Source organism: Bufo bufo, chromosome 2 (genome assembly GCF_905171765.1).
Source record: "Bufo bufo chromosome 2, aBufBuf1.1, whole genome shotgun sequence".
NCBI lineage: Eukaryota > Metazoa > Chordata > Amphibia > Anura > Bufonidae > Bufo > Bufo bufo.
This window is the reverse complement of record NC_053390.1, coordinates 680,161,212-680,177,821: the sequence shown is the minus strand read 5'-3', so window position 1 is coordinate 680,177,821 and position 16,610 is coordinate 680,161,212. Positions and strand designations below refer to the sequence as shown.

Genomic DNA, 16,610 nt, shown 5'->3' with positions numbered 1-16,610 from the left:
GATTTGCGGGCAATAATAGGACATGTTCTATCTTTCAACGGAACGGAAATACGGAAACGGAATGCATACGGAGTACATTCCGCTTTTTTTGCGGACCGTATACGGAACACAAAAAAACGGCCCGTACACTCGCAAAAAAAAACGTTCGTGTGAACTAGGCCTTAAACTAATACTTTGTTGAAGCACCTTTTGATTTTATTACAGCACTCAGTCTTTTTGGGTTGGAGTCTATCAGCATGGCACATTTTGACTTGGTAAGATTTGCCCACTCTTCTTTGCAAAAACACTCCAAGTCTGTCAGATTGCGAGGGCATCTCCTGTGCACAGCCCTCTTCAGATCACCCCACAGATTTTCAATCGGATTCAGGTCTGGGCTCTGGCTGGGCCATTCCAAAACTTTAATCTTCTTCTGGTGAAGCCATTCCTTTGTTGATTTGGATGTATGCTTTGGGTCGTTGTCATGCTGAAAGATGAAGTTCCTCTTCATGTTCAGCTTTCTAGCAGAAGCCTGAAGGTTTTGTGCCAATATTGACTGGTATTTGGAACTGTTCATAATTCCCTCTAGCTTAAAGGGGTTCTGCACTTTCATTTAACTGATGATCTATCCTCTGGATAGATCATCAGCTTCTGATCGGCGGGGGTCCGACACCCAGGACCCCCGCCGATCAGCTGTTTGAGAGGGCAGCGGCGCTCCAGCAGCGCCGCGGCCTTCTCACTATTTACCGCGGGGCTGCCGGCCCACTGACGTCACGACTAGTATCAACTAGCGTGGGCGGGGCTAAGCTCCATTCAAGTGAACAGAGCTTAGCCGCGCCCACGCTAGTTGATACTAGTCGTGACGTCAGTGGGCCGGCAGCCCCGCGGTAAACAGTGAGAAGGCCGCGGCGCTGCTGGAGCGCCGCTGCCTTCTCAAACAGCTGATCGGCGGGGGTCTCGGGTGTCGGACCCCCGCCGATCAGAAGCTGATGATCTATCCAGAGGATAGATCATCAGTTAAATGAAAGTGTAGAACCCCTTTAACTAAGGCCCCAGTTCTAGCTGAAGAAAAACAGTCCCAAAGCATGATGCTGCCACCACCATGCTTCACTGTGGGTATGTTGTTCTTTTGGTGATGAGCAGTGTTGTTTTTGCGCCAAACATATCTTTTGGAATTATGGCCAAAAAGTTCAACCTATAACACCTTTTTTCACATGCTTTTGGGAGACTTCAGATGTGTTTTTGCAAAATGTAGCCTAGCTTGGGGGGATTTTCTTCGTAAGAAAAGGTTTTCGTCTTGCCTCTCTACCCCATAGCCCAGACATATGAAGAATACGGGAGATTGTTGTCACATGTACTACACAGCCAGTACTTGCCAGATATTCCTGCATCTCCTTTAATGTTACTGTAGGCCTCTTGGTAGCCTCCCAGACCAGTTTTCTTCTTGTCTTTTCATCAATTTTGTAAGGACGTCCAGTTCTTGGTAATGTCACTGTTGTGCCATATTTTCTCCACTTGAAGATGACTGTCTTCACTGTGTTCCATGGTATATCTAATGCCTTGGAAATTCTTTTGTACCCTTCTCCTGACTGATACCTTTTAACAATGAGATCCCTCTGAAGCTCTCTGTGGACCATGGCTTTTGCTGTGGGATGCGACTAAGAAAATTTCAGGAAAGACCAACTAGAGCAGCTGAACTTTATTTGGGGTTAATCAGAGGCCCTATAAATGATGGCCAGTGTATGCTGACTCCTATTTAACATGATTTTAAATGTGATTGCTTAATTCTGAACACAGCTACATCCCCAGTTATAAGAGGGTATGCACACTTATGCAAGCACATTATTTATTTTTTTTTGTTTTCTTCCCTCCACCTAAAAGATTTCAGTTTGTTTTTCAATTGAGTTGTACAGTTTATAGGTCACATTAAAGGTGTAAAAAGCTCTGAAATGATTTATCTTTTTTTCATCATAGAAACCTGACATTTTGACAGGGGTGTGTAGACTTTTTATATCCACTGTATATGTAAATGAGGCAAGTAAGGAGCCCAAGGGGCTGTTACTAACGTTTCTGGAGCCCAGCCACGCTCCCACTATGAAGGAGCCCAGCACCGCCCCGCATCCTCCGAATCTTCTCCTTGCTCCCCGACGTCACAAAATTAGAGCGCCGTAATCTCATGTGTGTGCGAATACGCCGCATGTCAGTGTCGGGTAGTGTTCCTTCCCTGTGCCGGCATCAGCCTCAGGGAATGAACTGCGCATGCGCTAGCTGCGAGATAACAGCGCTCTAACTTTGTGACGTCGGGGAGCAAGGAGGAGATTCGGAGGATGTGGGCGGTGCTGGGCTCCTTCACAGTGGGTGTGGCTGAGCTCTGGAAACATTAGTATCAACCCCTTGGGCTCCTTACTCGCCTCATTTACATATATGTAAAATCGTTTTTTTGACACAATAAAAGCACTGAGAGCTATGGGGACTGGATATTGCGGATGTGCTAGCGGCGATCTAGAAGCGCATGTCCTCAGCTCTATATCAAAGGTGACAGAATCCAGGTGACAGAATCCCTTTAACGTGACTGTTAAGCAGTTTCCCCTCTACTTTTCAGCCAAGTTCAAACTATTGCACAGAACATACTGTAAGTTTACTGTAACCACAAAGAAATAAAAGGCAGGGCATGTTAAAGAGGTTGTCTCATCTCAGACAATGATGCCCCCATTGTCTGATAGGTGCAGGTCCCACCGCTGCAACCTGCACCTATGTCGAGAACAGAGCCCCGAAAGTGGTGGCGGGTGCACTACGCATGCGCAGCCGCCCTTCATTCATTTCTATAGGGCAGTCGAAAATCGCTGAGTGTCAGGCCCATAGAAGTGAATGGGAGCGGTGGCCGGTCATGCCAGATGCGCTCCCATTGACTTCTATGGTAAGAGCGCTTGATGGTGGCCAGGCCAGAATCCTCCAGCCACCACTTTGCAGGGCTCCGTTTAGTAGATAGCAATATGTCCTCATTGTTTGAGATGAGACAAACCCTTTAGTCCATGATGTAGTCAGCGACTATGTTCATTTTAATAGAATCAGTTCTAGAAATTGTTCTACTGAAATGCATGCATCAACTCTATACCTTTTATTATCTTGTACTGATCCTGAGCTTCAGTCATACTTCTGCTGGTTGTTATTGGAATCAGTCTATAACACACACACCCTGAACATCTTAGCAGGGGTCCTATGTAGAACATGGGTCAGCAACCTCCGGCACTCCATCATGCACACTGGCTTGGCTGTTCTCAGAACTCCCATAGAAGTGAATGGAGCATGCTGGGAGTTGTAGTTTCACAACATCTGGAGTGCCAGAGGTTGCTGATACCTGATGTAGTAGGACAGTTTTTCTTACATCAGTGCCTAAAGATGACTTTCTAAAATGCAAATCACTAGAAAATGTTCGATGAAGGTATTGAGCTTAGGTCAACAATTTTATACAGAATGTAATTCTGGTCAGTACGAGATATGTAATCTAGTCTATTCAATGAACTGCTCTACTTTCTATTTCCAGTCTATGTAAAATGTATGGATCATGAATATCGGGTGATTTCACTTTAACTCTAATAATTTAATCTCAGATACAGCCCACTAGATATCCAGAATGGCAAGCCTGCTAAGTTATATAGTGATACCTTTTCTGCTGTTAGCGACACTCATTCACAAAAAAGCAAGCACACACAGTAAAAAGGCTTTGGAAGGCTCCGACAGCCCACCAGTAGAGAGAATTGTTTGATCTGGCGACAAGAATGAGCAGCTCACACAGTTTCATTGTCCACCATCCAGACTCAGGTGGCATCTTCATTACACAACTCTTAATTTCACAACTTTCTCTGCCCAGACCATTTCCAGGCACTTAGCAGAAGGAAATTTGGAGTCATTGCTATTGACAGCCGGCCACCGTCACCTTTGTTTTCAGTGGTGTCGAGATTAAGAAACCTAGACTGCTACAGACCGGGACTGTATCATCTTTATCAACAAATCCAGGTTCTGTTTGGGATCTGACGACATTTGGGTTTGATTATGATGGCGTCATGGTGAACGCTTCTATCCAGTCTTTGCCGTGGAGCGTCATAATATCCCAATTGCTGGTGGGGAGCCATTGCATATGACAGTTGCAATGGCTCCCAATATATGCCGGACATCCTGCGGCCACATGTGTTGCCTCTCATGGCAGCTCTTCCAACTCGCCTTTTTTTAGCAGGATGATGCTTGCCCACACACAGCAAGGGTTTCCCAGGAATGTCTTCACCAGATTACAACACTTCCTTGACCTGCCGGGTTGCCAGATTTATCATCAATCGAGAATTTACAAGCAGGGGCAGATTGGGAACTAAACGTGGCCCTGGAAAAAAATCGTAAAAGTTGGCCTATGTTGTAGGTATTTCCAAACTGACAAAAGGTGGGGCAGCATAATTATGCAGGACCAGCAATACAATAGTGTAGAGCAATATACCGCCCCAGCTGACCCAAATACCACAGTGCAGCACTTAATACTGCTACCCGCTGAGCAGTATTCAACTGTATCACTGTCCTGAGGACATAGATACAGTTGAATTCAGGAGGACACCTGCGGCTGCTGGCCAGGTGCATAGGAGAGAATCAGATCATTATGTACTTGGCTGGCGGCTGTGAGGAAAGCTTGGGTAGCTCTCCTAGAGATTGGCCCACCGGGAAATTTCCCTGTAGGGTCTATGGCCAATCCGCCCCTGCCTACAAGTGTGCAGGATCTACAGGCCCAGCTGAACATCTGTAGGCAAATGTGCCACAGGATACCGTATGAAACGTGTATGCCTCCGTGCCCACCGTATCTCATCTTGTATTTAGGTTATGGACGGCCCAACAGGGTACAAGAGCCTCCTTTCAATTGTACAGTTTTCCTTAAAGCGAACCTTTCACCAGGATTTCACTTAATAAACTATTACCAGTACCTTATAGATTATCCTCATTGTGGTTCAATACATTCTTGTCCCGCTTTCCTGGTATGTATATTGATGAAAAAAACGACTTATAAAGTCCTCGTCTCCAGCTCCTGCAGTCACGCTAGAAGTCAAGGGGGTAGCCCTTCCCTCACTCCGGGCTGTAACTCCCCTGCCCTAACCCCTCCTCTAAGTAGTGTAACTGACACCCGGCTCAGTCGCCGGGACAGCGCTTGTACTGGCGGCGCATGCGCCGTCGGTCTCAGTAGCAGCGTGATCCCGTCTATCGCACGGACTGAAGCGCGATCCTGTAACTGAATTGCGCATGCGTCGTCCGTCCCCGATGCCTCCCTATCTTCTGTTCTTCAGGCGCGCGCCTGAAGAACAGAAGACAGGGAGGCATCGGGGACGGACGGCTACCCCCTTGACTTCTAGCGTGACTTCAGGAGCTGGAGACGAGGACTTTATAAGTCGTTTTTTTCATCAATATACATCCCAGGAAAGCGGGACAAGAATGCATTGAACCACAATGAGGATAATCTATAAGGTACTGGTAATAGTTTATTAAGTGAAATCCTGGTGAAAGGTTCGCTTTAAAGAACTTATCCTTTCTCTCTAATATTGTAGTCACTTACATATATCATCAATGCATTTACACATATAAAGTTTCATTCAATTCCAACAACTACTACTTGGTGCGTTTTTTTGTCAATGAGTCTATATTACTGGATGTGTTTGCTATTCAGTAATAGGGGATATCTTGTTGGTAACGCCACTGGTAGACGTCTCCTATGATCCTTCCTTATAGTTCTGTGTTCATCCTTGTCTTGCTTTGTCTTCATACTGATGTTCCTGGTTTCTCTGTGATTTCAGGCAGTATTGTTGGCCATAAGGGTAACGCTGGACAGAGTGTTTACAGCGCCAGTAAGGAAGGCTTGGTTGGATTTTCCAAGTCGCTCGCTAAAGAAGTTGCAAAGAAGAATATTCGGGTTAATGTGGTCGCCCCTGGTAAGATTGTGGGAGGTCGTTTCGGTGAGAGTGTGGCACTGCTTTGTTTTTGTTCAGCTTTCCAGCTTCACCAACATGTTTAAAAGGCATATGTGGATCATAACGTTTTTGAGAGCCATTATCTGTCCGTGTTGTCCATGAGGTGATTAAGGTATATACTATTTAGTGTAAAAAAATACGCAAATTATCAGAAGTGGTCTTTGGGGGGCAGTATTATTTAATCCCATGTTATCAACTTTATGCTGCCCTCACTCAGAGCAGCATAAAGTAGTGACAGATGCACTGATTTCAGATTTTAGCTCATGAGTGACACACCGCTGAAATCAGCTCATCTGTCATTACTTTATGCTGTCCTCGGTGACTTCAGCATAAAATTGTTGACAGGTTCCCTTTAAAGGAGGGTTGTCTTTTTGGCACTTTGCTGATTCCATGCATACCTACATTTTAAGACAGACATTGGTATCTTGGTAGAAAAGCTGGATGGTACATATACAGTATGTTGGTGGGATCCACAGATAATCTAGTATATTATATACTTTTCCCAGTGGCAGATTTCAATAAGTGATGATCAGTCATGTTGATCGGGGATAGGAACAGAGTGCCTGCTGAAATGATTCAGCAGGCACTCTGTGACAATGCCGAGGGGGGTCCTGTGACCCCCCCTGTATCGGCGATCGCTGCAAACCGCAGGTCAATTCAGACCTGCGGTTTGCAGCGCTTTTGGAAGTTTCTGATCCCAGCGGTCCGTGACACAGATGTCAGCCGTTTAACCCCTTCCATGCCGCGGTCCGTAGGGACCGCTGTATGGAAGGGGTTAACAGGGAGAGAGCTCCCTCTCCCATCGGGGGCTGCTGTGCCTTTTCAGCCCCCGATTCTTGACGGGATCACAGAGGGAGGGGGCCCCCCTCCCTCCTAATCACCCGCTGCTCTGTTGTGGCAGCGGGTGATGGTTACTATGGCAACCTGACACCTTCACAGGCTTCCGGCTTTCCATGGTGCTGATCAGACTTCTGTTGCAGAAGTCTGATCAGACTAAGTGTAAAGTGAAAATACAGTACAGTACACTAAATAGTGTACTGTATTGTATTAGGCTACTTTCACACTAGCAATCGGGGCTCCGCTTGTGAGCTCCGTTTGAAGGGGCTCACAAGCGGCCCCGAACGCATCCGTACTGCCCTAATGCATTCTGAGTGGACGCAGATCCGCTCAGAATGCATCAGTCTGGCAGCGTTCAGCCTCCGCTCCGCTCAGCAAGCGGACACCTGAACGCTGCTTGCAGCGTTCGGGTGTCCGCCTGCCCGTGCGGAGGCAAGCGGATCCGTCCAGACCTACAATGTAAGTCAATGGGGACGGATCCGTTTGAAGTTGACACAGTATGGCTCAATTTTCAAATGGATCCGTCCCCCATTGACTTTCAATGTAAAGTCTGGACGGATCCGTTCAGGCTACTTTCACATTTAGAATTTTTTTTAAACTATAATGCAGACGGATCCGTTCTGAACGGATCCAAACGTCTGCATTATAGTAGCGGATCCGTCTGTGCAGACATCAAACGGACCCGCTCTGAACGCAAGTGTGAAAGTAGCCTAATACAGACATCAGCCCTTCTGGATCTTCAAGAACCAAGTGGGTCTGGGTCCAAAAAAAAAGTTTAAATAAAAAAACACATCACTGATTAAAAATTCAAAAAATAAAATTCCCTACACATGTTTGATATCACCGCGTCCATAACAACCTGATCTATAAAACGGTCATGTTACTTTCCCTGCACGGTGAACGCCATAAAAAATAAATAAATAAAAACTATGATGAAATTGAAATTTTGCCCACCTTACTTCCCAAAAAAGGTAATAAAAGTGATAAAAAAAGTCGTATGTACGCCAAAATAGTACCAATCAAACCGTCACCTCATCCCACAAAAAATTAGCCCCTACATGAGACAATGGCCCAATTTTTTTTTTAAACTATGTCTCTCAGACTAAAACATGATTTTTTTGTTTCAAAAATGCTTTTTTATGTTAAACGTATTTTTTTTTTTAAAGTAGACATATTAGGTATCGCCGCGTCCGTAAGAACCTGCTCTATAAAAATATCACATGACCTAACCCCTCAGGTGAACACCGTAAAAAAATAAAGAACGGTGTCAAAAAAGTCATTTTTTGTCACCTTACATCACAAAAAGTGTAATAGCAAGTGATCAAAAAGTCGTATGCCCCCCAAAATAGTGCCAATCTAACCGTCATCTCATCCCACAAAAATGATACCCTACCTAAGACAATCACCCAAAAACTGAAAAAAATATGACTCTCAGACTATGGAGACACTAAAACATGATTTTGTTTTTGTTTCAAAGTATACATATTAGGTAACGCCACGTCCGTAACGACCGGCTCTATAAAAATATCACATACCCTAACCCCTCAGGTGAACACTGTCAAAAAAATAATAAAAAAACTGTGCTAAAAAAACATTTGTTTTGTCACCTTACGTCACTAAAAGTGCAACACCATGCGATCAACAAGACGTATGCCCCCCACAATGGTGCCAATCTAACAGTCACCTCAGCCCGCAAAAAATGATACCCTACATATGAGAATCGCCCAAAAAATAAAAAAAAATATGGCTCTCAGACTATGGAGACACTAAAACATATTTTTTTTTGTTTCAAAAATGATATTATTGTGTAAAACCTAAATAACTAAAAGAAAGGTATACATATTAGGTATTGCCACGTCCGTAAGAACCTGCTCTATAAAAATACCACATGACCTAACCCCTCAGGTGAACACTGTAAAATTTTTTTAATAAAAACGGTGTCAAAAAAGCTATTATTTTGTTACCCTACATCACAAAAAGTGTAATAGCAAGCGATCAAAAAGTCATATGCACCCCAAAATAGTGCCAATCTAACCGTCATCTCATCCCGCAAAAATGATACCTAACCTGAGACAATCGCCCAAAAACTGAAAAAACTATGGCTCTCCGACTACGGAGACACAAAAACATGATTTTTTTTTTTTTGTTTCAAAAATTATATTATTGTGTAAAACCTAAATAAATAAAAAAAGGTATACATATTAGGTATCGCCGCATCCGTAAGAACCTGCTCTATAAAAATATCACATGACCTAACCCCTCAGATGAACACCGTAAAAATAAAAACGGTGTAAAAAAAAGCCATTTTTTGGTCACCTTACATCACAAAAAGTGTAATAGCAAGCGATCAAAAGGGTATACGCACCCCAAAATCATACCAATCAAACCGTCACTTTTTTGGAGTTTCTTCTCTAGGGGTGCATCAGGGGGCTTCAAATGGGACATGGTGTCTAAAAACCAATCCAGCTAAATCTGCCTTTCAAAAACCAAATGGCATTCCTTTCCTTCTGCGCCCTGCTGTGTGCCCGTACAGCAGTTTACGACCATATATGGGGTGTTTCTGTAAACTGCAGAATCAGAGTAATAAATGTTGAGTTTTGTTTGGCTGTTAACCCTTGCTTTGTTACTGGAAAAAATTGATTAAAATGGAAAATTTGCCAAAACATTTAAATTCTGAAATTTTATCTCCATTTTCCATAAAATCTTATGGAACGCCTAGAGGGTTAATAAAGCTTGTAAAATCAGTTTTGAATACCTGAGGAGTGTACTTTCTTAGATGTGGTCACTTTTATGGAATTTCTACTCTAGGGGTGCATCAGGGGTTCTTCAAATGGGACATGGTGTAAAAAAAAAGGCCATCAAAATCTGCCTTCCAGAAACCATATGGCGTTCCTTTCCTTGTGCCCCCTGCCGTTTGGTCATACAGCAGTTTACGACCACATATGGGGTGTTTCTATAAACTACAGAATCAGGGCCATAAATATTGAGTTTTGTTTGGCTGTTAACCCTTGCTTTGTTACTGGAATAAAATGGATTCAAATGGAAAATTTGCCAAAACATTTAAATTCTGAAATTTCCTCTCCATTTGCCAATAACTCGTGTGGAACACCTAAAGGATTAACAAAGTTTGTAAAATCGGTTTTGAATACCTTGAGGGGTGTAGTTTCCAAAATGGGGGGTTTCTATTATGTAAGCCTCACAAAGTGACTTCAGACTTGAACTGATCCTTAAAAAGTGGGTTTTGGAAAATTTCTGAAAAATTTCAAGATTTGCTTCTAAACTTCTAAGCCTTGTAACGTCCCTAAAAAATAAAATGTCATTCCCAAAATGATCCAAACATAAAGTAGACATATGGGGAATGTAAATGAATAACTATTTTTGGAGGTATTACTATGTATTATAGAAGTAGAGAAATTGATACTTGGAAATTTAAAAATGTTTCCAAATTTTTTGTAAATTTGGTATTTTTTTATAAATAAAAATGAATTTTTTTGACTCCATTTTACCAGTGTCATAAAATACAATATGTGACGAAAAAACTATCTCAGAATGGCCTGCATAAGTAAAAGCGTTTTAAAGTTATTCATACATAAAGTGACACTGGTCAGATTTGCAAAAAATGGCCTGGTCCTTAAGGTGAAAATGAGCTTGGTCCTTAAGGGGTTAAAGGGGTTCTCCGCTTTGGACAATCTTTACTTGTTAGAAAGGTCCCTTGGTCCCCCCACAAAGTTTTCCTTCAATTTTTATGGTGACAATTTTGCATTAAAGGGAACCTATCACCGGGATTCTATGTATAGAGCTGAGGACATGGGTTGCTAGATGGCCGCTAGGACATCTGCAATACCCAGTCCCCATAGCTCTGTGTGCTTTTATTGTGTAAAAAAAACGATTTGATCCATATGCAAATTAACCTGAGATGTGTCCTGAGATGAGTCCAGCGTGAAGGAGCCCAGCACCGACCCGCATCCTCAGAATCTCCTCCTTACTCCCCGACGTCAGAAAGCCAAAGCACCGTAATCTCGCGATGCGCGAGCTAGCGCATGCGCAGTTCCTTCTCTGAGGCTGATGCCAGCACAGGTAAGGAATACTATGACGACATTGCGCATGCGCTAGCTCGTGCATCGCGAGCTTACGGCGCTCTGGCTTTCTGACGTCGGGGAGCAAGGAGGAGATTCTGAGGACGCGGGCCGGTGCTGGGCTCCTTCACACTGGACTCATCTCACATACAGGACACATCTCAGGTTAATTTACATATGGATCAAATCGTTTTTTTTACACAATAAAAGCACACAGAGCTATGGGGACTGGGTGTTGCGGATGTGCTAGCGGCCATCTAACAACCCATGTCCTCAGCTCTATACATCAAATCCCGGTGACAGGTTCCCTTTAAATCTAGATTTTTATGACCAATAATCATATGAATTGTAATTCATTGCAAAGTCACTGCAAAGTCACCTGCCATGGGTATGTTCAGTTCGCCTTTTTGTTTTCTATTTTTCTCATCCATCAGAACAGAAAAAGAAAAACGGATCCTTTATTTTGTTCATCCGTTGTGCTTATTTTGCATCCATTTTTGTCAGTTCCGTCTCAGATCCTCTATGCGATGCTAGGGAGGTTCTTCCCCATCACCGACTGCCATTGGCTGCTCCCCCCAACATCGGATGTTTTCATCTGCGCACGGGGAGAAGCAGTGGCGGTGGTGCGGGGACCTGGAACGACACAGGGAGCCAGGTAGGTAGAATCAGTGTGAGGAGCCCAGCATATGGGGAGCATTTTTTTGTCCCAGGTAACCTCTTTAACCAGTTCTTTCCCCATGTGCATATGTTGCCCCCCCTAGTCCCTACAGCACAAGGCTCTTGTGTGGTACTGTATCAAATGCTTTTGCAGAATCCAGATATCACAGCTGCCACATGACCAACATTGAGATTTGCATTGACTTCCTCGCATGCTGGTTAGTAACGACCTGTTTTGCATAAATCCATGCTGGTTTTCAGTTATTAACTTATTCACTGCTATATACTTCTACAGCTCATCTCTTAGAATGCCCTCAAATATTTTACATATTACAGATGTCAAACTTACCAGTCGGTAGTTAGATGGTTTCACCTTTTTACCTTTCTTAAAGGGGTATTCCAGTAAAGTAACTTAATTTTTGAAAAACTGCATTAAGGCTGCAAGCTGTGACCCAACCAGATCCCATATCTATACATATAACCAGAGCTTCAATTTACCTTGCAATCCATTTGTCTAGCTCCTGTGTGAGCGAGTATCATGGCGCATGATCATCAAAGACTACAATCCCCACAATCCCTAGCTTTCCTGCTGTGAGTGTTGCTTTTTATTGATTGGCTGACTGATATACAGTCCGGTCACGCCCCCCTACTCAGTAATCAGCAGCACACTAACACTCCCTTTGTTTCACAAGACATTTTGCTAGAGAATTGATAGCAACAAACTGAGCATGCTCGACCTAACTAAGGCTCAGAACTACAGGTCGATGCCATGGTAAATTATGAGGAAACACAGTGGGTAGCTGAGGAAGAAAACTACTTTTATAACTACTGAACGGTAAATATGTGAAATTTACATTATATTAGGTAATTATTGATGATGAATTAGTCTAAAACATAAGTTATATTTATGGTAACCGGAATACCCCTTTAAATATTAGTACAGCATCAGATGTCCTCTAGTTCTGTGACACTGACCCTGTTACAAGAGTCAAAGTCTACATTCACATAGACGTTTTTTAAGGCAGTGGGACTATTCGCACAGCAGTTTTGTTTTGCGGCTGCCAAAAAATAAATAAATAAATAGAACATGTCCTATTTTTGGCCATTTTTACGGCCAGACGGACCCTGTTGAAGTCAATGGGACCATTTTTATCGGCTGTTAGACAGGAGTGCACCCATCTAATGGTGATTGAAAATGGGTACACTAGTGAAAATGGCCTTTTAGTGGTTAAAAAAAAAATGACTTCATCCACTTGCACGTGCAGAGGCAGTCACTCCTCTCTTGATGTAGAAGGACCTGTGCTCCCAGCGTGATGAGGTCACCATGTGCTCCCGACATGATTTCTGGGAGGTCCTTCTGCATCAAATGAAGAATGACTGTCCCTGCACATGCATGGGCGTTGAGTACATTTATTTTGGGGGCCACTCTGGGGGACATTATGTATACTGCAGGAGTTTGTATTAAATTTTTTTTTTTAAAAGCCGTTAAAAACAGCCAGAAAATGGATGCAAAAATTGTTGAAAACTGGCCGTGAAAAATGGACAGTGGGGGACATTTATGAAGCCCTATACACAGTTGTGGTGTAAAAAAGATACACATAATGGCGCACAGCATCTTTGCACCTTAATTTGCGACTATTTGAGCTTCTTGCACACCACAGTCCGCTCGTTTGCATAGAACAATGCTTTGATGTTTTAGGTAACATTGTTGATGGCATGGATAACAATATCCCTGATCTCACAGATACTGGACTCTGCATTAGGCTACTTTCACATCTGCGTTTTTCCTTTCCGGTATTGAGATTCTGTTTTGTCCCCATTCATTGGCAATGGGGATAAAACTGAACGGAACGGAGTGCAGCAGAATGCATTCCGTTCCGTTTGGTTGCTTTCCCATGCTAGACAGAAAACTGCTGCAAGCAGCGGATGCGGATACGGATACGGAGCAAGACAGATCAGGCATGAAACACAATGTAGGTCAATGGTGCCGAATCTGTTTTCTCTGACACAAAAGAAAACTTACAATGGTTTTAATGCCGGATCCGTCATGGCTATTTTAAAGATAACTGGATCCGTTCATGATGGATTCTGACGGTTGTATTATCTAGACAGAAGCGTTTTTCCTGATCCCTGCCGGATTCACTGTGCATGCTATAATTCTGGAGTGGTTATGTATTTACTTGTTGTTTTAATCTCTTCTAGGATTTATTCACACGGACATGACTTTAAGTTTAGAAGAGACCTCTGTAAATCACAATATTCCGCTGGGAAGATTTGGAGAGGTGGATGACGTTGCACAGGCTGTCACTTTCTTGCTCAGTTCCCCATATATTACTGGTCATGTATTAGTGGTGGATGGAGGTTTACAACTTCAGATCTGAGCTGCTGTGCCATCTTTCCCAGGACTGTTCCTACCAGAGAAGAAATAGGAAATGTTTATAGGGTAAACATTATTAGATAAGAAGTCCTACTTTTTTACGGAACCTAACAAGCCACATGTGCTCTGGGAATGAACAGGATTTGTACATATGAAGCACAGCATAGAAACCTATGACAAGATAATGTTATTTGGTGTGCCCTTCAGATGTTCTTGGATTGAGTGCTGTGCAGTCAATATATTACAGAGATGATAGAACATCCTCACATTTATTGGATCTCCTTGTTTGCACATAAACTGGTGGAAGTGAATTAAACAGCTGCCAGGAAAGTTGATGTTGTATTTGTCTTATTATATGTAACAGGCTTTGGGCTAGACCTAAGGGCATTATCCTGACAGTCTTCTGGATTTCACCCTGTATTGCCATCTAGCCTTCGCTGCACAGGTAAGCCACCAGGCTGCTATCTCTTGGAATAGTTCCTGTTTAGTTTGGGGGCTGACCCATGGGAGTCGGAGACACCAGTGTGAAGCACCAATGGATAAGTCAGTACTCATCAGTAAACTGGCAGATGTCTGGGCAGGCAGAGTTCATGTGAATCTGTAAAATAAGTCTGAGGTCAGGTCAGGCAGCTAAGGTTCAGTACAGTAAACAGGCAGAAGTCAGGGCAGGCAGCAGAGTGTCAGTCGGTACACAGGCAGACTGAAAAGTACACTTTCATAAGGACTAATTAAGTCAGCAGAAGTTATACCAGAAGCTGATTAGTAAGTAGAAGTAGCTGTGCAGAGAGGAGGGGAGGGTAGTGAAGGCAAATATGGGAGTCGTAGTTGTTTAGGAGTAATGTTCCTAATAGAAGTAGTGGAGTAGCAATGGACATGGGCCGTCATGGTAACATTATACTTGTAGCTGCCTCAATTTGGTAGCATTCATTTGTTAACCTCTTCCCGACCGCAATCTGTATATATACGTGATAGCTGCACATGCCCCGTGCAGCTATCACGTCTATAAACGTCAAGACAGTTCTTTAATCCAAGCGCTGCAAAGCGCTTGGATTAAAGCTTCTGCCCCTGCCCTGGTGCTGTCACGGACAGCATACAGTGCAGTAATGCCGGCAAGGGACCAATCAGAGTGGCCCCTTGCCGGCAATCGATCCGATTGGTTAGTCTGTGCAGACTAACCAATCGGATCGCGGCAGTGTTAAAATGCCGGTTTCAGGCTCTGATCTGCGCTCTGCAGATCACAGCCTGAAAGCCGATAGTGTTCCTCATGCCCCCCGATCTGTGCCACTCCAAGCCCTTGGTGCCCCTCTGTGCCCCCCCCCCCGATCTGTGCCCCTCTCCTGCGCTCATCTCCTTCCTGCCCTGATGGCATGCGATCCGCCCCCTCCCCGCCCCATGTATTCATTTTCTAGCCGTCCCGCCTGCCCCATTGTAGTCTGTACCCCCCGACCCCCCCCCCTTCCAGCGCTGCCCCCGATTCCCCATTCTGTGTGTGATGGCGGCGGCTCCATTCCTGAGCCGCCGCCATCAGCAGAGAGTGTCAGCTCTATGCTGACACTCTCCTGTAACTCCATAGATGCTGCGGTTGCGGCATCCATGGGGTTAACAGAGGGAGGGAGCTCCCTCTCTCCACCATCGGGGCTGCAGCGCTGTAATTGCAGCACCCGATGGTTGCCATGGCAAAGGCGTCCAGTGCTGCCACCTACAGGCAATCTGGAAGTATTATACTTTGCAATGCAAGAGCATTGCAAAGTATAGTACAACTATCAGCCCCACTGGATCTTCATGATCCAAGAGGGACTTGATAAAAAAAAAGTGAAAATAATAAAAGTAAAAATAAATCAATAAATAAATAAAAATGTAAATAAAAAAAAGACATTGCCTTTTCCTATAAAAAAATGAAAAAATAAAATAAAATACACATATTAGGTGTCACCGCGTCCGTAACGACCGTCTCTATAATTATATCACATGATGGACCTCGTCCGATAAACACCATAAAAATAAAATAAAAAAAAGTGCCAAAAAAGCTATTTTTGTCACCTTACATCACAAAAAGTGCAACAGCAAGCGATCAAAAAGGCTTATGACCCCCAAAATAGTACCAATCAAACCGTCACCTCGTCCCGCAAAAAATGATACCCTATTTAAGACAATCGCCCAAAAAATAAAAAAGCTATGGCTCTCAGACTATAGAGACACTAAAACATCATTTTTTTGGTTTCAGAAATGCTATTATTGTGTAAAACTTAAATAAATAAGAAAAAGTATACATATTAGGTATTGCCACGTCCGTAACGATCTTCTCTATAAAACTATCACATGACCTAACTTCTCAGATGAACGCTGTAAAAATAAATAAATGAAAACTGTTCCAAAACAGCCAATTTTTGGGTCACCTTGCCCCATAAAGTGTAATAATGAATGATCAAAAAATCCTATGTACCCAAAAATGGTACCAATAAAAACCTCAACACTTTCTGCAAAAAACGAGCCCCTGCACAAGACGATCGGCAGAAAAATAAAAAACATCTGGCGTTGAGAAAACCAATCCAGCACAATCTACCTTCCAAAAACCGTATGGCATTCCTTTCCTTCTGCGCCCTGCCGTGTGCCCGTACAGCAGTTTATGACCACATGTGGGGTGTTTCTGTAAACCGCGGAATCAGGGTAATAAATATTGAGTTTTGTTTG

The 16,610-nt window shown here is 43.5% G+C and overlaps 1 protein-coding gene across 2 annotated transcripts in view; it reads left to right on the top strand.

Annotated features, from left to right (window-relative positions):
• CBR4 (carbonyl reductase 4) overlaps positions 1-14,249 on the top strand; it is a 53,859-nt gene extending 39,610 nt beyond the window's left edge. Inside the window, exons 5-6 of one of the 2 annotated variants that reach the window (XM_040420526.1) lie at positions 5,799-5,933; positions 13,745-14,249. In XM_040420526.1, the coding sequence (XP_040276460.1) occupies positions 5,799-5,933; positions 13,745-13,923 (314 nt within the window). In that variant the 3' untranslated portion in view covers positions 13,924-14,249. The remainder of the gene's footprint in view (positions 1-5,798; positions 5,934-13,744) is intronic. The other variant, XM_040420527.1, reaches the window with a different exon arrangement.
• Positions 14,250-16,610: the final 2,361 nt, after the last annotated feature.